General features: G+C 42.0%; 1 protein-coding gene across 1 annotated transcript; it reads left to right on the forward strand.

Annotated features, from left to right (window-relative positions):
• The first annotated feature begins 367 nt into the window (after positions 1-367).
• MTFR1L (mitochondrial fission regulator 1 like) lies at positions 368-17,190 on the forward strand. Its single transcript, XM_069972518.1, has 6 exons — positions 368-600; positions 9,200-9,304; positions 10,051-10,157; positions 12,937-13,145; positions 16,221-16,521; positions 16,854-17,190. Exons 1-6 carry the CDS (start codon positions 511-513, stop codon positions 16,963-16,965), a joined length of 924 nt encoding a protein of 307 aa, XP_069828619.1. The 5' UTR covers positions 368-510; the 3' UTR covers positions 16,966-17,190.
• The last annotated feature ends 7,115 nt before the right edge of the window (positions 17,191-24,305 follow it).

Consider the following 24,305-nt stretch of genomic DNA (forward strand, 5'->3'; position numbering starts at 1 on the left):
TTTTGCAGCTGCTGGAGGGATGAGGGTTCCCTACCCCTGGTATAGAGGGAGCAGACCCTGGAGCCTGAGAGGGCCCATAAATGCTCTTCCCTATATGAGGAGAGCAGTACTACATGAGGCACCCGCTTCATATTACACTAATGTATTAGGAGGGAAGAGCAGTGCAGGTTCAGGGCAGAGTATACTGTGTGTGTATCCTACAGTGCCCATCCTGTACTACAGTCTGCCGGCCTCATAGCACGCACAGCCCCAGGAGTCGGATGAGGGGGACCGGCTTCTCCCCGCCGCATTGCCCAGTCAGCTCCCCTCACAATACACCGTGCACAGAGGGGCCGGGGGCGCGCACCACACTCCCGCACGCGCGCACATTACAGCGGGAGCGAGCACGTAGTGCACCGCGCTGTGTTCTTGACGCCAGGATAACAGTATAACAGAGCTCGGGAGCGGCGCTCGTGATACAGCTGGAAGGACACGGCGTTCTCTGGACTGTAAGTTCACCGCTAGCTCACCATGGCCTCCCTGGATGTGTCAGATGATGGAGCCTGCGGGACCCCCGAGACGGCCGAGGGGAGGAGAGGCAGCCGGAGGAAGCGAACCAAGGTGAGGGGGAGGGGATGACAGGGCCCGGGTGCTGGGTGTCCTGGTGTGATATCATATAGGTGCAGGGTATACAGCTGTATACTGACCTCTGACGTGTCCCTGTGTATTCATAGGGAGGAGGTTACCATTGTATGTGCCTCCCACTAGTATTATACACCCCCTATAGATTATATAGTGTTCCTATAGTAACTGCCCCCACTAGTATTATACACCCCCTATAGATTATATAGTGTTCCTATAGTAACTGCCCCCCACACTGGTATTATACATCCCCTATAGATTATATAGTGTTCCTATAGTAACTGCCCCCACACTGGTATTATACATCCCCTATAGATTATATAGTGTTCCTATAGTAACTGCCCCCCACTAGTATTATAGATCCCCTATAGATTATATAGTGTCCCTATAGTAACTGCCCCCCCACTAGTATTATACACCCCCTATAGATTATAGTGTTTCTATAGTAACTGCCCCCACTAGTATTATACATCCCCTATAGATTATATAGTGTTCCTATAGTAACTGCCCCCACTAGTATTATACATCCCCTATAGAATATATTGTGTTCCCATAGTAACTGCCCCCCACTAGTATTATACATCCCCTATAGATTATATAGTGTTCCTATAGTAACTGCCTCCCCACTAGTATTCTACATCCCCTATAGATTATATAGTGTTCCTATAGTAACTGCCCCCACTAGTATTATACATCCCCTATAGATTATATAGTGTTCCTATAGTAACTGCCCCCCACACTGGTATTATACATCCCCTATAGATTATATAGTGTTCCTATAGTAACTGCCCCCACACTGGTATTATACATCCCCTATAGATTATAGTGTTCTTATAGTAACTGCCCCCACTAGTATTATACATCCCCTATAGATTATATAGTGTTCCTATAGTAACTTCCCCCACTAGTATTATACATCCCCTATAGATTATATGGTGTTCCTATAGTAACTGCCCCCCCACTAGTATTATACATCCTCTATAGATATAGTGTTCCTATAGTAACTGCCCCCCACACTAGTATTATATACCCCCCTATAGATTATATCGTGTTCCTATAGTAACTGCCCCCCACACTAGTATTATACATCCCCTATAGATTATATAGTGTTCCTATAGTAACTGCACCCCACTAGTATTATACATCCCCTATAGATTATATAGTGTTCCTATAGTAACTGCCCCCCACACTGGTATTATACATCCCCTATAGATTATATAGTGTTCCTATAGTAACTGCCCCCCACTAGTATTATAGATCCCCCTATAGATTGTATAGTGTTCCTATAGTAACTGCTCCACATACTAGTATTATAGATAACTGCCCCCCACTAGTATTATACATCCCACTATAGATTATATAGTGTTCCTATAGTAACTGCCCCCCACACTGGTATTATACATCCCCTATAGATTATATAGTGTTCCTATAGTAACTGCCCCCCACTAGTATTATACATCCCCTATAGATTATATAGTGTTCGTATAGTAACTGCCCCCCCACTAGTATTATACATCCCCTATAGAATATAGTGTGTTCCCATAGTAACTGCACCCCCATTAGTATTATACATCCCCTATAGATTATATAGTGTTCCTATAGTAACTGCACCCCACTAGTATTATACATCCCCTATAGATTATATAGTGTTACTATAGTAACTGCCCCCCACACTAGTATTATACATCCCCTATAGATTATAGTGTTCCTATAGTAACTGCCCCCCTCTAGTATTATACATCCCCTATAGATTATAGTGTTCCTATAGTAACTGCCCCCCACACTAGTATTATACATCCCCTATAGATATAGTGTCCCTATAGTAACTGCCCACACTAGTATTATACATCCCCTATAGATTATATAGTGTTCCTATAGTAACTGCCCCCACTAGTATTATACATCCCCTATAGATTAGTGTCCCTATAGTAACTGCCCCCCACACTAGTATTATACATCCCCTATAGATTAGTGTTCCTATAGTAACTGCCCCCCTCTAGTATTATACATCCCCTATAGATTATAGTGTTCCTATAGTAACTGCCCCCCACACTAGTATTATACATCCCCTATAGATTATATAGTGTCCCTATAGTAACTGCCCCCACTAGTATTATACATCCCCTAAAGATAATATGTTCCTATAGTAACTGCCCCCACTAGTATTATACATCCCCTATAGATTATAGTGTTCCTATAGTAACTGCCCCCACTAGTATTATACATCCCCTATAGATTATATAGTGTTCCTATAGTAACTGCCCCCACTAGTATTATACATCCCCTAAAGATAATAGTGTTCCTATAGTAACTGCCCCCCATTAGTATTATAGATCCCCTATAGATTAAGTGTTCCTATAATAACTGCCCCCATTAGTATTATAGATCCCCTATAGATTATATAGTGTTCCTATAGTAACTGCCTCCCACTAGTATTATAGATCCCCTATAGATTATATAGTGTTCCTATAGTAACTGCCTCCCACTAGTATTATACATCCCCTATAGATTATAGTGTCCCTATAGTAACTGCCCCCCACACTAGTATTATACATCCCCTATAGATTATATAGTGTTCCTATAGTAACTGCCCCCCACACTGGTATTATACATCCCCCTATAGATTATATAGTGTTCTTATAGTAACTGCCCCCCACACTAGTATTATAGATCCCCTATAGATTATATAGTGTTCCTAAAGTAACTGCCCCACTAGTATTATACATCCCCTAAAGATAATAGTGTTCCTATAGTAACTGCCCCCCATTAGTATTATAGATCCCCTATAGATTAAGTGTTCCTATAATAACTGCCCCCATTAGTATTATACATCCCCTATAGATTATATAGTGTCCCTATAGTAACTGCCCCCCACTAGTATTATACATCCCCTATAGATTATATAGTGTTCCTATAGTAACTGCACCCCACTAGTATTATACATCCCCTATAGATTATATAGTGTTCCTATAGTAACTGCACCCCACTAGTATTATACATCCCCTATAGATTATATAGTGTGTTCCTATAGTAACTGCCCCATGCACTGGTATTATACATCCCCTATACATTATAGTGTTCCTATAGTAACTGCACCCCACTAGTATTATACATCCCCTATAGATTATATAGTGTTCCTATAGTAACTGCCCCCACTAGTATTATAGATCCCCCTATAGATTATATAGTGTTTCTATAGTAACTGCTCCACATACTAGTATTATACATCCCCTATAGATTATATAGTGTTCCTATAGTAACTGCACCCCACTAGTATTATACATCCCCTATAGATTATATAGTGTTCCTATAGTAACTGCCCCACCACTAGTATTATACATCCCCTATAGAATATAGTGTGTTCCCATAGTAACTGCACCCCCACTAGTATTATACATCCCCTATAGATTATATAGTGTTCCTATAGTAACTGCCCCCCACACTGGTATTATACATCCCCTATAGATTATATAGTGTTCCTATAGTAACTGCCCCCCACTAGTATTATACATCCCCTATAGATTATAGTGTTCCTATAGTAACTGCCCCACATACTAGTATTATACATCCCCTATAGATTATATAGTGTTCCTATAGTAACTGCCCCCCACTAGTATTATACATCCCCTATCTATATTATAAAAATCAAAGTCTGTCTGTCTGTCCTTCTGTCTGTCCTTCTGTCTGTCCTTCTGTCTGTCCTTCTGTCTGTCCTTCTGTCTGTCCTTCTGTCTGTCTGTCCTTCCTCTATAGACTTCCAAACGCCTGAACCGTTTGACCCCAAATTTGGCCCACAGATACATTGGGTGCCCGGGAAGGTTATTGCGAAGGTCCCGTCCCCGCCAGATGTACAGGAGGGGAGGGGGAGGGGAAAGAGTGCTCCATAGAGATGACTGGGAAAATCTCCTCACTGCAAACACAGGTGATATAATTAGCTGCAGCAGACACGGCAGTTGGAGCCTTAGCAACCAATAGGATTACTGCTTTCATTTTCACAGGGAGCAATGGTTGCTAGGGAAGCTGCCTCACAACATCCACAGTAATAACTGGTAGACCCCCTACTCCATCTATACAGTACATGTATATACAGGACCTCCTACTCCATCTATACAGTACATGTATATACAGGACCCCCTACTCCATCTATACAGTACATGTATATACAGGACCCCCTACTCCATCTATACAGTACATATATATATATATATATACAGGGCCCCCTACTCCATCTATACAGTACATGTATATACAGGGCCCCCTACTCCATCTATACAGTACATGTATATACAGGACCCCCTACTCCATCTATACTGTACATGTATATACAGGACCCCCTACTCCATCTATACAGTACATGTATATACAGGGCCCCCTACTCCATCTATACAGTACATGTATATACAGGACCTCCTACTCCATCTATACAGTACATGTATATACAGGACCCCCTACTCCATCTATACAGTACATGTATATACAGGACCCCCTACTCCATCTATACAGTACATGTATATACAAGGCCCCCTACTCCATCTATACAGTACATGTATATACAGGACCCCCTACTCCATCTATACAGTACATTTATATACAGGGCCCCCTACTCCATCTATACAGTACATGTATATACAGGGCCCCCTACTCCATCTATACAGTACATGTATATACAGGACCCCCCGCTCCATCTATACAGTACATATATACAGGACCCCCTACTCCATCTATACAGGTATACAGGACCCCCTACTCCATCCATACAGTACATGTATATACATGGCACAACAGGTATACCAAACTGACTGGGTAACACTGCCACACCAGACCTGACCAATACCGCCATACTGTGACTGGATAACACTGCCACACCAGACCTGACCAATACCACCATACTGTGAATGGATAACACTGCCACACCAGACCTGACCAATACCACCATACTGTGCTGGATAACACCGCCATACCAGACATGACCAATACCGACACACTGTGACTGAATAACACTGCCATACGGGTAAATACAACCCTGCAGGTATACAGGACACTACAGGTATACAGAACCCCAAAACTATACACTACAGGTGCACGGGACCTCCACAAAACTATATACTTCAGGTATACAGGACCTCCACCAACTATATACTACAGGTATACAGGACCCCAAACTATACACTACAGGTATACAGGACCTCAAAACTATACACTACAGGTATACAGGAACTCCACCAACTATATACTACAGGTATATAGGACCCCAAACTATACACAACAGGTATACAGGACCTCCACCAACTATATACTACAGGTATATAGGACCCCAAACTATACACTACAGGTATACAGGACCTACACCAACTCTATAATACAGGTATACAGCACCTTCACCAACTCTATACTACAAGTATACAGGACCCCAAATATACTACAGGTATACAGGAACTCCACCAGCTATATACTACAGGTATATAGGACCCCAAACTATACACTACAGGTATACAGGACCTCCACCAACTCTATACTATAGTTATACAGGACCCTCAAACTATTTGCTACAGGTATACAGGACCCCTGAACTATATACTACAGGGTATACAAGACCTCCACCAACTATACATTACAGGTATACAGCACCAACTATATACTACAGGTATACAGGACCCCCGAACTATACAGTACAGGTATACAGGACCTTCACCAACTGTACACTGCAGGAATACAGGACCTCCCTCAACTATACACTACAGGTATACAGGACCCCCCAACTATACACTATAGGTATACAGCCCCCCCTAACTATGAACTACAGATATGCGAGACCCCTAAAAACTATACATTGTGGGTATACAGAACCCCTCTAACTATGCACTACAGGTATACACTAATTCCACTGATTAACTCAGATGAAACAATACCTTTAGCTTGGCCTCCTGGGCACCTTAGAACAAATCTAATTAACACACTGACACTTTATACCCGGGCAGCGCCTGGTACATTTTCTAGTAGATCATATAGTGTTCCTGTAATGACTGCCCCCCACACTAGTATTATACATCCCCTATAGATTATATAGTGTTCCTATAGTAACTGCACCCCACTAGTATTATAGATCCCCTATAGATTATATAGTGTTCCTATAGTAACTGCCCCCCACTAGTATTTTAGATCCCCTATAGATTATAGTGTCCCTATAATAACTGCCCCCCACTAGTATTATACATCCCTCTATAGATTATATAGTGTTCCTATAGTAACTGCCCCCACTAGTATTATACATTCCCTATAGATTATATAGTGTTCCTATAGTAACTGCCCCCCACTAGTATTATACATCCCCTATAGATTATATAGTGTTCCTATAGTAACTGCCCCCTCTAGTATTATACATCCCCTATACATTATAGTGTTCCTATAGTAACTGCCCCATGCACTGGTATTATACATCCCCTATAGATTATATAGTGTTCCTATAATAACTGCCCCCCACTAGTATTATACATCCCCTATAGATTATATAGTGTTCCTATAGTAACTGCCCCATGCACTGGTATTATACATCCCCTATAGATTATATAGTGTTCCTATAGTAACTGCCCCCCACACTGGTATTATACATCCCCTATAGATTATATAGTGTTCCTATAGTAACTGCACCCCACTAGTATTATACATCCCCTATAGAATATATTGTGTTCCCATAGTAACTGCCCCCCACTAGTATTATACATCCCCTATAGATTATATAGTGTTCCTATAGTAACTGCCCCCTCTAGTATTATACATCCCCTATAGATTATATAGTGTTCCTATAGTAACTGCCCCCCACACTGGTATTATACATCCCCTATAGATTATATAGTGTTCCTATAGTAACTGCCCCACATACTAGTATTATAGATAACTGCACACACACTGGTATTATAGATCCCCTATGGCAGCTATAGATTATATAGTGTTCCTATATACCCAGACGGGGCTTCAAGATAGTTGGACCCCTTCCCCTATAGGGGGCCTAACTGCGGTGAAGCCCTGCCTACGTGACACTGTCCTCACATGAAAGAAGAAAGTTGTGTTTTTCACATGAACAGGCTGGTGCAGTGATGCCAGTGCCGTGGTCCTTTTTTGCAACTAGGTCCTGCGCACAACGTCGGTCTACTCCCAAGCGTTGGCCCGGCATGAAGCTTTGGGGACGGGCCCATTGGCCCCCAGGGTATCGAGACCCCCTCCCCTTTGTGACGCATCTCTATTAGAATCAGTGGAGCATTGTCACACTGCCCCCAGTGCTTCATGCTGGGCCGGGACTCGGGAATAGACCTGCGCCGTGCACAAGAAACGGGTGGCGGTTCAAAAGAAGGGCTGCGGCACCGGCATCCCCGAGCTGGCACCGGTCTGTCATGTAAAAAATACAAAGCGATGTACCTAATGTACCTATAACAAATGCGTGGAAAAATGCACTTCAAGGTTTTGTGAGTTGAACCCCTACCAACCACACTTAAGGTCCTATTACAGTGAGCCATTATCTACCAGTCAGACAGATATCTCCCCATGAAATGGCAATCAGCCGACAAGTGAGCAAACGTCAGCTGCTCGTAGGTTTTCGACCTGTCAAAAAGTCATTAGCCGCCGGCTTCATATCTTTCTGTGTAATAGGCACGCATGGCCTACAGCTGAATAAAGGGCTGCACAGACATTGCTTACAATTGTCAAGCCATGTCATTGGCTCGGTAAGCAACTGCTAATCGAGCAGATTGGTGTTCGCTGGCTGCGTGGACCGGGCCGTCTAATACAGCCTTTAGGTCATCAACATTTTAGTCCCAGAAAAGCTTTTAAAGCCAACACTGGCAACATTGTGCAAGTGGTAATAAGAGCTTTAATCCAGCTGTCATGGTGTAGGAGAGGCAGGGCTGAGGGATCCTATGCCCTAGTCCTGGTATGCCTCACTGCCCCCTCCATAAAGGTAAAAGTAATGCCCCTGACCCTGACAGCCCTGTTTCAGCATTTCTCTGACAGCGATGAATCAAGGGGTGAGTGTAGGATACTATATTTCACCCTAGTCCCAGCCTGTAGGGAATCTCTGTGATCTACAGATAAGAAATGATTGACACACATTACATAAGGGTGTGGGGTCCCATTTCATTATGTCCATTAGAAATAAAGTAAAAAAAAAAACTAAGCATATGGTGTGTTCAGTAACACCGTATCATAGGGATCAATGATGCTGTAAGTTGGCCGGGGCACTGTTGTAATGCGTCCATTGTTCTCTTATGTAAAAGTGGCCTAAGAGAGATGGTGCACAACAAGAGTGTCAAACTCAGGCCCTCCAGCTGTTGCAAAACTACAACTTTAATCAAGCCTGGACAGCCAAAGCAAGATGGAAGTTGTAGTTTTGCAACAGCTGGAGGGCCTGAATTTGACACCTGTGGTCTACAAGACAACTGGAGGTCACGTCCTAAATTTTAAGTGTGTATTGTATATTAATATTAAAGAGGAATAAATACATTTTTAGCTGCATTTTATAGATATCCAATAGATCTGATTATCAAGGATAACTTTATTTTTTTACTTTTTTTTGTCTTTCTTCTAGACTATTCCCGTGTGGGAGAACAAACCATGTGGCTCCTCTCGTAGCCTTATTAGAAAAATAGGATCTCACCTGCCACTAAAGCCATGTACAAGAGCTCACTTTGAGGTACTGCTGTATACTCTAACATTTTATGAAGTATGTAGGTGAACATCTAACACTTAAGCCAGGTCTAAAGGAGATGCACCCCAAGTCTGTTGTAATTTAGACTGCAATACAAGTGGATAGCATATATTATAAAGGGAGATTATCAGCAGATTTGTGCATACCTGCTGATGTCTCCCTGAAGAAGCCTACAGGGTGAGTGTTCCTTGGCCACCCAGTCCACCGTTTGGCCCACTCTTTGCCTCTTGTGGTCACATCCAATATACATAAGAAGCCCAGGGCGTTCTCTTTTGCGTATGCGCAGTAACAGCAGCCCATATCTGTACAGGCACTTTTACTGCACATGCGCGAAAAAGACCTACAGTGCCTGTACAGATATGGGCTGCTGTTACTGCGCGTACACAGAAGAGGTCGCCCTGGGCTGCTTATGCGTAGTCAGGTGTGACTGTACGAGGTAGTGGGCTCTGCGTAAAGTACAAGGTAAGCTTTTTAATATGTAGAAGTTGAACTACACAAAATGTTGTTCCAAAATAGAATGGGCCCTTGCTGGATTCTGGACATGCCACTCATCAATTGGTTCTGCTACCTACAATAAGACTGGATTCTTCTTTGCATAATAATATATCTTATTTTTTTCTTAGTGTTTTTACGACAGAAACATTATTTCTTTTAAGAAATATTCATGTTTTAATTTTTTTTTTAATTAAAAAAATATATTTTAATAATATTTAAATATTTTTTCCATGCAGGCTCTCCCTGGTTCTGATCTTTTTTATACAGATGCACCAATGGTTCCTACTCTAGCCGACATTAAGTGGATCGCCGCAGATGACGATGAAACATACGCAAGAGTTAGGTATTTATTGGCTTTCTATATTGCTGCTTTATTCAGTACCAGAATGTATTAATTTAAGGAGACAAGTAGGAATAGATAGATTGCTGTATGACACTGCTCACATGTTATGTACACATGTACAGGGAACATTTCTAAAGAGGACCAGCACCGTAATGGTTTGCTTACATGTTGTGGTTATGTCATGTTGCTGCAATTGTTTGCTGCATAATAACCTGTATGTATGAATTAATACTAAGGCTATGTTCACACAACGTAAGAGACCGGCCGTTCTGTGATCCGTCCTGGTCACGGAACGGGCGGTCTCTAAAAAGATCATCCAAGCCAGTACTGCAGTACCGACCGGATGATCGTTCGTGCCACAGAGTTCTGATGCGGGCGCATCCATGTGCACCCGCATCAGAACTCCCCACTGCACACTATGGAGCGTACGGCCGGAGCCGCTCACTCCATAGTGTGCACTAACAGGGTTTTCTGCAGCCGCTATTTAATGAATAGCGGCCGCAGAAAACTGACATGTCAGTTTTTTGTGGCGCCGCTAGGGATCCCGGTCGGAGCGTATACTATATGTATACGCTCCGGCCGGGATCCCATAGACAGCAAGGTAACGTATATTTTTGTAATAATCACGCCTGTTGTTGCAATGTGCAACAACAGCTGTTGTTTTACGAAAATATATGTTGTGTGAACATAGCCTAAGTGTGCGTTGACACACACAGTAAATTTAATGGAGAGTTTCTGACAGGATCCAAAGTGAAGATAAAGGTTCTGTTATTGCATGTCCAAGTACATCAGGAAAATGCAACGTTTCTACCTATCCGGTCTTTATCAAGCATGATAAAGACCAGATAGGTCGAAAGGTCGCATTTTCCTGATGTACCTGTACCTTGGATGCTGTCAGACACTCTCCTTTAAGTTTGTTACTACAGTGTCAGCTGCCTGGGTTGCTGGCCATCAAGCGTGCTTCCCACCCTCTGCTTTTCATCACCCACATGAATATATGAGATTTCGGCAAATTCTTGCAGCCTTTGGCTGTCTCATTATAAGATCAAGAGTATTTAAGATGTCTCTTCTAATGAGCTAGGCACCTATTAGATGGACATAATCCAGACAGATTTTCAGACACTTAACTGCAAGCAGAGATCCTGGAAATGGAAAAATAATGATATTGTACAAGGTTGCATTTTCATTATTCATCACTTTTAAAGACATTTTATGTAAAAAAAAAAAAAAAAAAAAACCCCTCTACATTATATTTTAGAAAAGAATGTAGAGATAAACTGTGGCACTAACCAGCTGCCACTTGTAATACGGAATCTTTTATTTTTTTACTTCGTCCTCATGACAGCACCAACATGGAGGGCGTCAGCTTTGACCCTATCAGGAACAGGAAACACACAGAGGTTAAAAGGGCACTTCCCACAAGCCCCCACAGTGTTTTCCTGTTCCTGACAGGATCAAGGCACACAATGGTTACCCTTGATCATGTGCGGTATTGGGTCTTGCGGTGGAGCAGCCTGCGGGTCCTTCCAGGTGATAGCCTCCGATTCAGCGTCGCATCCTCTGGGTGCCTCCGGTCTCTGCTCCCCCGTGTGATAAACTGTGACACTAACAAGCTCCTAATCATAAGACAGAATATTTATTATTCCGGCGTCACATGCCATGAAACAGCTGTTGCCCTATCTGCCTGGGAACAGCCTTCCCTGACCTGCAACTTTTTTATGGAATAATACAGGTTACATTTTACATGTATTTGCTGATGAGTGCCAGAATTTTATTTTTTTGGCCCTCTTTCCCCTGTTAATGCACCACCTCATTTCCTCCTTTAGGCTGCTGTAATATATTTCTTGATTCCCAAGGACTGTGCATGTATTGTATTTTAGTGCTTAATCTGAATATAACACATAGGCAGAATTAGTATTGACTCTCTGCAGACAGTAGTTACTTTTTGCAGTGTGGGGTAGTAAAGAAATTGCCTGCACGGTGCTGTATTGGAGACTGACATGTATGCAGTCATTTGGGATTTTTTTTTTTTTTTTTTTTTGTAACCAGTGAAGCACACAACATGTTCCCTACCACATCAGCAGAAATATCAACAGGTCCAAAGATGGCTGACATGAAGCAAAATACATTTTCTAATAGAATTTATTACATATTTTTGGAATTTAACATGTCGAACACATTGCTTTAGTAAATGGAGTACACTTGGAGTTAGCATAGCTCATCTCTGCCTCTAAGCTCCACACTAAATTTACAGTACTAGCGAAGTGCTTCACTAAGCTCGGCTGTTGGCATGTAGGCTGGCTGCCTTTTCCTGGAAAAGCTGGATCCAGTCCTGGGAAACTTCATCTAGCTTTTCCAGGCACTTGGAGCAGAGCGGCACAGAGTTCAAAGGCAGCTGGCTGAGAAGCCGACCACTGATCCTAGTGAAGCGATTCGCTAGTACTGTAAATTTGCTTATCCCTGCTCCACACCAGTAATATACTTCTCAGCAGGAATTTTATAACTGCGCAGGTTCTGCATCCTGCAGCGTGACCATTGTGATGCATTAGTTGTGTTACACTTGCATTATTATTGTATGAGATGTCAACCTTTCTTTTACTTTGCATCCTTTCCCATTGCATGGTTACCGCTGTATCTGTTGCTTACATCTAAAGTGAGGTAATAAATGGCAATAAATTATGTATATGTATAGCTCTGGCAGGGAGTCGTCTTTGGGTGTTTTCTTGAATCTGAGGTATAGTTCAGTTATACATCACACATTTTGGTTTTTCTCTATTAGGAGTGACACAAGACCCCTGAAGCATAAGTGGAGACCAAGTCCCCTCTTAGTAATGCAAAGAAATTCATCTGTCCCCAACCTGAAGATTAAAGAAGAAAAGATGTTTTGTTTAAAGAAGCCAGGCGTGTCCTTAAACAGGTCCACAGACTTACAAGATGAACTAAGTAACCTCCGAAGCCAGATTGCTAGGATAGTTTCTTCAGACGCAGGTACTCTACAGTATAAATAGATTTGGTGTGTAATTGACAGTTATATGGAACATGATGTGTATTCTTCCAGAAAGTAGTTTTCCAGGCCTTAAATATTGATGGCCTATCCTCAGGATGAGGAAGGGGCTTGGCTCCCCCACTGATCAGCTGTTGAAGGGGCTGCCGCGTCTGGTCGTGTGCTAAGGGCTCTTTGTTATCTCTAGAGATGAGCGAATTTACAGTACAAACCAAGCCAATCGCTTTGTTAGCTCTGCAATCTGCTCATCAGCCAGCCGCTTTCGAAGTCCATGCCGCTCTGTGCCTTCATGTACACATATATACACACACATACACACACACACACACACACACACACACACACACACACACACACACACACACACAGGTACCTCTGTTCTCAAACTGCTTGGAACTCAAATTGTATTTTCAAGGAAAGTGTGCATTGGTTCTCAAACACTTTTTGGGCCACCAGTCTTGAAGTACTCAGTGTCTGAACGTTTTTGTGAGTGTGGATGGTGGGTTGTACTGGTAGCACTGGTGAGGCTTCACATACAGTACAATACTATATAAGACTGCTGGAGTGCATATACAGCACAGTAGTAGTACAGTCAGTGCACCACCATCTCCCATACTTTACAGTGCTGGGATCAGGGGGGGGGGACTCTTTACAGTAAAGGATAAGTGAGGAGTTAGTGACTACTGTACTATAATTGCTGGTTTTGTTGAATGTTTCTTGTATATAATGTAATGTACTGTAGAGATTAAACTTGGCACTATACAAGGTAACAAATGAGTATTGCAGGTAATTATTGGTTGGTGCAGAAACCAAATAAACACATTTACGTTATTTCCTATGGGAAGATACGGCTCGGTTCTTAGACTGCCTTCCGGAACCAATTAAGTTTGAGAACCGAGGTACCACTGTGTGTGTGTGTGTGTGTGTGTGTGTATGTATGTATGTGTGTGTGTGTGTGTGTGTATATGTGTAATGTGTAATATATATATATATATATATATATATATATATATATATATATATATATATATATATATATATATATATATATATATATATCTGTCACATGCACAGTTGTCCAAACTATGCATGTGACATTATAAACTACATTATATATAAAAAAAAAGTTTAGCTTTCGATGTTTGATGACAAAAAGCAGAATACTTTTTTTTTTTTCTTTTTTTTTTTTTTTTAAAGTCTTGGGAGGCTTCGGTGGCAGCATTTTAAGCCCAATATTGCTGGTACAGTGGTACCTTGGTTCTCGAACTTAATTGATTCCGGAAGGCAGTTTGAGAACCGAGCAGTGTCTTCCCATAGGAAATAATGTAAATGTGATTAATTAGTTCCAGCAGCCACCAATAATTACCTACAATACTCATTTATTACACTGATAAGTGCTCAGTATACTCACTACAGTACAGTACAGGACAGCACTATACTGTACAGGACATTAAACATAAGAAATGTTCATCAGAACCAGCAATTATAGTACAGTAGTCACCAACTCCTCACCCATCCTTTACTGTATAGCATCCCCCCCATCCAAGCACTGTAATGTATGGGAGATGGGTGGTGCACTGCCTGTACTACTACTGTACTGTATATGCACTCCAGCAGTCTTATACAGTACTGTACTGTATGTGAAGCCTCACCACTGCTTAACTCGCCAGGTACAACCCACCATCCACACTCGCAAAAACGTTCGAAAACCGAGCAAAGTTCGAATTCCAAACACTACTTCTGGGTAAATTTTCGTTCGAATTCCAAGGCGTTTGAAAACCGAGGTATTACTGTACTTGTGTTTCCAGGTCCCTTGATCTTTTGGTCATTGGTTAGATCAATTAGACAGTAATATCTAAAATGATGTATCACATGAACAATTACTCTCCTCCCTCACTGTAGTTTTTGACAGATTCTTCTTCTGATACCCTTAGGCTGACAGCCAGGGTCGGCAGCTTTGTCTAACTCTGCCCGCCAGGCCCTATGGTTAAACTGGTCTGGTAACATTAGTTAAAAAAGTAAACTATGTAGCATTCCGTGTTGGGGAGAATTCCTATTTGGTTCAGTCCTCTTAAATCTCCTACAGAAAGCTGGAGAGAGGAAAAAGAGGTTCCCTACACCTTACTTTCCTAAGCAGGCTAGGTCCTTTTGGTTTATCGGAGGAACAAAAATCATCCCGAAGGAAGATGGAAGTTTTTATATTTATCCTTTCCTCTGACCCTGACGGGAAATCTCTCTCCTAATGACTGTTGTGAATAAGTTGGAGGCAGGCTAAGATCTGTTTAGATTTTTCCAGTCTGCCTTCTCATTTATTAAAGGGGTTGGCCACTTTATATTAAAATTGTTCAGTGTATAGTATTAGTAAGTGTTCTCACTGTATATACTGACAGCAGCTCCCTGTGTACCTAATAGAGCTTGTATCAGGCCTTTCCTCCAGGCTGTGCTGCCCTGCTCTGTGGTGAGTCTGTACATAAAATGGCTGACATGGAGGAGCATGTGACCGTGCCACACCCCCAAATTTCCTCCATAAGCATATACAGGCTTAGTGGTGGACACTGGGGGGCGGAGCATGGTCACATGTCCTTTCGACTCTATGACAAGTCAAAGGTTTTTTGATCGGTCCAGGTCTGAGTATTCAAACCCGTACCGATTAGGAGATAGAGCCGGGAGAAGACGCTATGCAGTGCGTTCTCTCCCGGCTCTGTGTCACTTAATCAGTCAGAACAGACTTATAATGCAGCTGTATGGAGCCCGACTGATCACATGACACAGAGCCGGAAAGTGACGCGCATCGCATCTTCTCCAGACCGGTACGATCAAAACTTTTGACGTGTCTCTGTCGTGTCAAAAGTTTTGTGAAATGACAGTGACACATCAAAAAGGTCCCAAGGCCTGCCATGCCTGTTAGGGCATGTCAAGTGCGTTATGCCAACAGGCACTTAATTTTTTTTTTTTAAATTGGCCTTTTAGTACTGGATACATGGGTCCTACACAATGCAGTCAATATTGCATCAATAATATATATCACTAACCTTTTATTAATCACTTTGTTCTTTCAGCTTCTCCTGGTTCAGCAGATTCTTTAACAGCCAATGTGGACACAAACGCTTCCTTTCCTGACTTTGCTCCTTCTTTCCAGTCCACGTCATTTGTGATCAGTGACATTACCGAAGAGGATGAGTTGGATGTGTCTGAATACTCGTCCGCTTCTTTAATGGAATCTTCCTTCAGCCACCAGAAACAACTGGAAGCCAGCATGTCCGATGACGAGGATTCACTCTGCCTCTCAAAGTCCAATAGTTTTGCAGATATGATGGGCATATTGAAGGATATCCACAAGATGAAAGTGAACAGAGATTGGTAACAAACACATCTAGTTCCTTCTGATTCCTCTCTGTATCTGTTCATGTAGTTATCACTTTTTACATGTAATTTCTACATATACTGCGCCCCTTGCTGGACCCTTCAGGTATAAACTGGGTCGTGACATCGTTTTTTTTTTTTTTTTTTAAATAGAGAAATTGAAGCCTGCCTGATCTACTAAATTAAGGGAAATGGCAGTATATGTGCATTTACCATAATTAGTGTACATTAGGAATTTGTCTTACTTTGCTTATATAATAACATATTTTAAAAAATAAATTTTGGCCAGAGTTGTCCCTAAATTACATTTTTTATTTCTTCTTTTATAGGTCCAATAGAAACCAGGGTTTACACAAAGAGGAGGATCCTATAAACCTTATATCGGAGGTCCTGAGACAAAAGTTTGCACTAGGCGACCAAGATGATAAAAAGAACATTTAACAAAGTCCTTTTAACTTATTTTCTTCACGTAGTAAAATTCTGTAAAGGTCACTTATTTTGTTATAAAAAGGACACGGACGTTCAGCACACTCTTTTGAGGTTTTACTTATTCTGCAACACGTGAAGGAAAAGCACTTTCCATTGGGTACCTGTTACCTATCAGTTTGGATAGCTGCGTGGTGCGAGGAGTTTCTAGAATTCTTCTTGGTAATAAAAGACAGGTATGAAGATGCCGCCGCATGCCTCGGGGTCGGTTGCTTGTGTCACTCACCGCGGCTCATCTTGTATGGCTTTACATTGCCTGTTGTTTAGAACATAAGATTGTTTTACAGCATCAAAAAACTCTGTCACTATTTCCTCTGAGTGTTGCCCCACATGCTCGTCTACCACATAGACCAGGGCTAGGGAACCTTGGCCCTCCAGCTGTTGCAAAACTACAATTCCCATCATTCCTGGACAGCCGAAGCTTTAGCTTCGGCTGTCCAGGCATGATGGGAATTGTAGTTTTGCAACAGCTGGGGGGCTGAAGGTTCCCTAGCCCTGACATGGATGAAGGGTCTGATACAACACAGAGTTTTAATTATATGGTAATGCTGCTTACAGATATAACTATGATTCTACTGACTGCATAAAAGTGGCTTACAACAGATCCGTGCACCTACATAAAGATCTGTATCCAGTTAACTGAGGCTCAAATTGGCAAGGAACACATCAGGATCAGCGTGGATTTTGATGTGGTTGTTTAAAGCTTAAATTGACTTTTTTTTTTTTTTTTTTGGTAAATCTGACTTTAATGGGAGCTTTTATGCAGAACCACCACATGTCACCAGACTTTTTTTTTTTTAAGGTAAAACCTTGCCTGTTTTTTAATAACACTTTCTAGTATGTCTTGCCTTGTGGAGTTTACTGTTACTACAGTTGTTGCTACCTACTTTGTATAGGCGATAAAAGTACAGAAGATGGGATCACAATGTCTGCATATTACAGGTGAAGGCATAGTATAGGCAGTACATGGTCATGATAATGAACTTTAACAGAATGATATAAAACCAAATCAGGCCAAAACGGTGGCAATTTAGCCATGTGTCTCCATGCTTTTAATATCTAGGCTTGTATTTTATTGTTCATGGGTCATGGACTTTGTTATACTCCATGTCAACCGAATGTTTGTGTTTTGTGTTGCTTTCTACAAAACAATGAAAAATCAAATAAAACTTTATTAAAAAAAAAATCTACGCAAGAGACGGCCGGTCTCAGAAAAGATCATCCCTGCTGGTACTGCAGTATTGCCGGATGATCTTTAGCACCACTGAGTCCTGATGCGGGCGCATCAGTTTGCGCCCTCATCAGAACTCCCCACAGCACACAATGGAGCGTGCGGTTGGAGCCACTCGCTCTATTGTGTGAACTGACAGGGTTTTCTCTGGCGCCGCTAGGAATCCTGGCTGGAGTGTATACTATGTGTATACACTCTGGCTGGGATTCCCTCAGCCTCCAGCACTACGTGAGTACCGCAAAAATGATTTCTGCGGATCTTAGGTAGTGTGTATATCTCCTACTTTTAGGAAACTTTAATGAAAAATGAATCATGGCGCACTGTGCTGAATAGTGATAAAATTTCTTACATCTTGAATTCAGCCCTGGAATAGTTTTCAAAGTGTCAATTCTCCCCAGCACATATAACCATACATTAGGAGAGGAAGCGTCTCCATAGCTCCCATCTCCAGCACAAGACTTAGGGCCCTATTACACCAACAGATTATCTGACAGATTTTTAGTGTAATATAATTCTTCAGAGCTGGGTCTTGCTGGAAGCTCCCTCTCCCAATGCATTATGTCAGTAAAACAAACAATAGAGAGGCAACGCTCATTCATAAAGATAGAACAATAATAATGTATAACTCACCCGGTGTATGTGGATGAAAAATTACACCCACAACACCATAGAGCCACGTTCACATGTCATTGAAGAATAAGGTAAATATTGATCCTTCATCCAAATGGATATCTCGGGTTTAGGAGAGATCGCCAGACTTTACTCGAATCCACCAGCGGTGATCAATATATAGGCATGCAGTATAAAGATAAAAAAATATCCGGCGCTCAAAGGGTCAACCAAGCACGAGGTAGTTTATAAGGTTAACAAGAAATATATAACTTACTTCGGTTGGTGGATAGGGTCTCGTCTATACGAGTAAAGTAAGCGATATTCGGCCGATGACGTCCTCTCCTGCTTGTTCTCCTGATCTGTACGTGTCTGTACACTCAGACCCAGACAGATCAAAACTTCGGGTACACTTTAAGTTGGTGCATTAATGTTGTTTAGCGATCAGATTCTATCTTTTGAATAGAGTTTACAGTTCTAGCGAGGGAGGAGGCTGTTACATATTCCCATAGAACAGCGGATCCAAAAACTCTGCTGTCATATGTGGAAAGCTTGGCGACTTATGCAGTGTTGATATCTGCAATCTGTTCTGTCAGATTCTGTACAAAAATGAATTCTTTTTCCCTTAAAGGGGTTATCCAGCGCTACAAAAACATGGTCACTTTTCCCCCTCTCTTGTCTCCAGTTCAGGTGCAGTTTGCAATTAAGCTCCATTTACTTCAATGGAACTGAGTTTGAAACCCCACCCAATCTAGAGGCAAGAGAGGGGGAAAAGTGGCCATGTTTTTGTAGCGCTGAATAACAGCTTTAAAAGGTGGTGCAGAGGAAGCTCTGTGGCAATCCTATTGTGACTGCTTACAAAACAGGACTATAACGTGTGCCATAATGTCTGTACCAGCTCAATGGATAGTGTTGAGTGAACCTGTCTGGACCCAAATGTGCTACATTTTGACTTTTGGATGCCTCCCCTAGGGAGTCCTGAAATGCGTGGAGACAGCGATATTCTGTGTCCATGTTTACCTGGCAGCCATAGGGCGGCATCCATCTTCTGCAGCTGCAGGAAATCAAACATAGTGTTTAGGTTTGATAGGTTCGCTCAACACTAACAGAGGATAATGGAGTAGCTATTACATTAACAAAAGCAAGAAAATGTACAAATTGGTTTGTTAATGGATGGACTACGGACTTGTTGACGATAAGTGACTAAAATGCACTCATTTGTTGTGCTGTTCACAAGGATCGAGAGAGAAGCCGACGCAGCTACCACCATTTTTAGTCTTCTGCAAGCCCTCAAATCCCCCCCCAGTAAAAATTCTATTTCTTTTCGTCATTTGAACAATGTGCAGAACTAATCTGTTACAATTTTAATAATGTATTGTGATGTGTGGAATTAAAATACAGAGCAGGATATGTGTGCCATACCCAAAAGTCTATGCAGTTTTTGCTATCTTCTGTTACTGCTGTATTTGCACCACATAGGTCTCAAGTGAGTTGGTAAAGAAAAAATTCTAGGAGTTATATATACGGTATTCAGACCATGAATATATCTGGGGCGATTATATTCTTTCCAGCACCCGATCGATGGTGAATTTCATCCTGTTCGCGGAAGTTTGGGGTATCCCATGGCTATGAACATGCTGAGACAGAAATGTGTGTGGCCCCAATTGGATGAGAATAGGGATTGCACAACATCAGTGGATGTGCTGGCAGGTACCCTTTAAGCCTCCATGTTTCTGTTTGGGCACCCACTTTTGTTATTTTGTTCGGCACATTTCATGTATGACTATATGAATCTGGGTTTTCTCAGAAAATACCTTTTTATACTATCAGCTGGGTCTTCACAGCGACTCCCGTTCACGTGACCCTTTTTCTGTGTGAATGGCGGCATGACAAAATGATTCCAGGGAATCGTTGTGGAGCCCCAGCCATGAAGGGGTCGGCCACTTTATAGGAAAATAGGTCAGTGTAGAGTATTAGTAACTGTACTCACTGTATATACTGACAGCAGCTCCCTGTGTACCTCATAGAGCTAAAATCAGACTTCCCTCCTCCAGGCTGGGCTGCCCTGCTCTGTGGTGTTTCTGTCCATAAGATTGCAGACATGGAGGAGCATGTGACCATGCTCCGCCCCCCCCCCCCCCCCCCCGTGTCCATGCCTATGGGTGACAAAGAGGGCAGGGCATGGTCACATGCTCCTCCATGTCGGTTATCTGAAGGACAGACTCGCCACAGAGCAGGACAGCACAGTCTGGAGGAGGGAAGTGTGATTCTAGCTCTGAAGTACACAGGGAGCTGCTGTCAGTTTATACAGTGAGTACACCTACTGATACTGTACACTGAACAATTTTATTATAAAGGGGCCATCCCTTCAAGGAGTTGCTACTGAGTGTGACATTGCATATATATGTCCCTATGTCTTTTAACACATGCAGTGCTGGTAGTAGCCTGGATTGTGAATAAATAAGCTGCTACTTGACCATCCAGCATGGCTTTTATGAAGGTTGTTAATTTGCTACGATTACAGAACTATGTACTATACAGCATAAAGTATACTTTGAAATAAACTTTTAAAATCCAACAGTTTATGACTTGAGAATAACTATGGTAAAATGTTTTATCTGGTTTGTACAACACCATTTCAGTGTTCCTTAAGTTTTACAAATGTAGAGGGGGGAAAAAAGAGACATGGCCCTACACCCAGATTACCCATTCATCTATTGCCTTCTCTACAAAAGCAAACATGAACATCCTCGGCCACCAGCACTGCAGCAAAAATAGGATGTTCTGATAGGACCATGAACGACTTTCTGCACGCCACATAATTTTATGTATCTGTGATATAGCTAGTGCCATGGTAAACTAATAGCTGGAGCCGAATAACGTTCTGTTAGTGCGCCCATACCTGACGCAATTGGTGAACAAAAGACTCATTGTTTTAGGGAACACGTGGGTGCAGCATTAAAGTAGGGGATGGCAGCAGAGAGCACAGTGTCAGACGTCTCTGCTGTGCTGTGTTCGCCATGTCACCCCTATTCAACAGAGGGGTGAGCAGTGTTGAGTGATTTTTCTTAGTTTTTTTTTTTTTTTTTTTTGCAGCAATGTCTTGATACATCTGATGATATTTTAATGCACTAATAGCTATGTTGCAAAAAAGAAAGAAAAGGAATACATGTGTAGCTGCAGGGTCCCAGAGTGCGTATTTACTACTTTATGCAGCATATATAGGTCGGTACTAGAGATGAGCGAATCTCGAGCATGCTTGAGTCGATCCGAACCCGAACTTTCGGCATTTGATTAGCGGTGGCTGCTGAACTTGGATAAAGCCCTAAGGCTATGTGGAAATCATGGATCTAGTCATTGGCTGTATCCATGTTTTCCAGACAACCTTAGAGCTTTATCAAAGTTCAGCAGCCCCAGCTAATCAAATACCGAACGTTCGGGTTCGGATCGACTCAAACCCGAACCCGGTACGCTCATCTCTAGTCGGTACTCATATGTCTCTATTCTCTGGGCTAAAGTATGTAGTTTTCACTTTCACCACTTGGTGTCATTGTCTCCTGGTACACCACTAGGCACAGCTGAAGGAGAGGTAACTTGGTGGTTAACTGTGAAACTGTTTTGCCTCATGCATTTTCTACTGTGAATGCCATTGTATGGTGTTTAACTATGGACCAATCCCTGAGATGGGTACTCCCCATTGTTCTTTTCTACCTTCTTGTGACCTATCACAGCACAAATTATTAGCTTTCTTGCCCAATTATTTACCCCCCTAGAGGCGTGAGTGTATACATGTGTGTACACTGAGGTAACAGTAGTTTAGGGGAGTTCTAGTCGGTGTGTTGAAGAGAAGGAGTATATAAGAAAGAATCTCTGCTGTAGTATCTATCCAGGGCCTGGCCTGAAGGCCAGGACTCATTTTCAGGACTATTCATATGGGAGACTATATTTCTTTTCTACAAGTCTCTACCCTAGCCATGTCCGGCTACAGCACCTCACAATAGAAAACCCTACCCATGGTGCTTGGCTGTCCTTCATCCTGTTGACTAATGCTGCGTTTACACGTAACTATTATTGGCCCGATCGTACGATTAGCGATGTCGGATTTACGTTTTTTTTTTTTATAACGATCAGCGTTTAGACGGTACGATATATCGTACGAAAATTCGCACTGCGATCGTTTTGCGATCGTTTAAGCCTATCTCACACATTGGTTAAATCGGCGAACGACTGTTAACACGGAACGATTTGCGAATTTTTTGCGTACGATGAACGACGATTTGCTGACCTGATGAAAAATCACGATGTAAGATTTATCGTGCGTCGTTCGATCGTTCGCTGCGTTTACACGTACGATTATTGTTCCAATTTGACCGTTATCGCGCAAATTCGCACGATAATCGTTACGTGTAAACGCAGCATAAGCCAGGATTTAATCAGTAGTTAGAAAAGCACAATTCAGCTGAAAACTATAATGCTCTGGCTAGGTTTTCTCACATGGCTAGCTCTACCCACTAGGCAGAGTCTATGTCCCTGATCTCATGTCACTGGCCCGGCCTCCCATATCTCCCCTATTCAACAGATACATCAGAATACACCACTTCCTGTAGGACCTACAGCGGCTGATGAGTACTGGAAGATTGAGATTTTTTTTTATTACAAATCTCTAACTTTCTGACCCCACCAGTTGGCTTAAAAATAAAATCTAATCACACCACCACTTTTGCCATGGGTGGGGGGTATGCACTGGAAATGTATCTCATACCTACTGACACTGATCAATTCTCTTTTTTGAGAATTTGCTAAATTATGGCGCAAGAGCATTGAAAATCTGGGTAATGTAGTGTGAGCATTATTTTATGGGCACATCAAGAAGCTTTGTTTATTTCCCACCCCAGGATTCATATTCTCGTCCAGTTCATATGTGTCCAGTCCAAATTTTTATTTATCGGTGGATCTAATGAATTATTCTATTTTCTCAAAATTATAGTACAATTTCTGATCCGTCGGCTCAATTTCTGAAACTTGTAACGGATTCCTGTAGATGTGTTTGTCATTTTAATATCTTTTATTCTGTCCTATTCATATTGGATAGTCAGTCGTATCAGTTTCTCTTATCTTGACGCTTCTATTTTATCTTTATAAATGGTTTTCCCGGTAACATATTCTTCTACATATTGAACATATAATCTAGCACAAAAAAAGTGTAGACATTTTACATAGGGGATATACGCAATACTTATCAATAATGGGCATAGAATGGGTTAATAAGTGCTCGAGGGGGGTGAGTGGTGCTAAGCGTTTTACACATGCATGAAGAATTTTAGATCTATGGTATATACCAGTGCTCGTAAAGGGTTAAATGATAGGTCGGATCTTATCTCTTTATATTGAATGCAGTTTTGATATCAAAATGTAGACCATCACATCCATTCTCGGTATCATCTTATTTAGATTG

This window comes from Dendropsophus ebraccatus, chromosome 5, assembly GCF_027789765.1.
Source record: "Dendropsophus ebraccatus isolate aDenEbr1 chromosome 5, aDenEbr1.pat, whole genome shotgun sequence".
Lineage (NCBI taxonomy): Eukaryota > Metazoa > Chordata > Amphibia > Anura > Hylidae > Dendropsophus > Dendropsophus ebraccatus.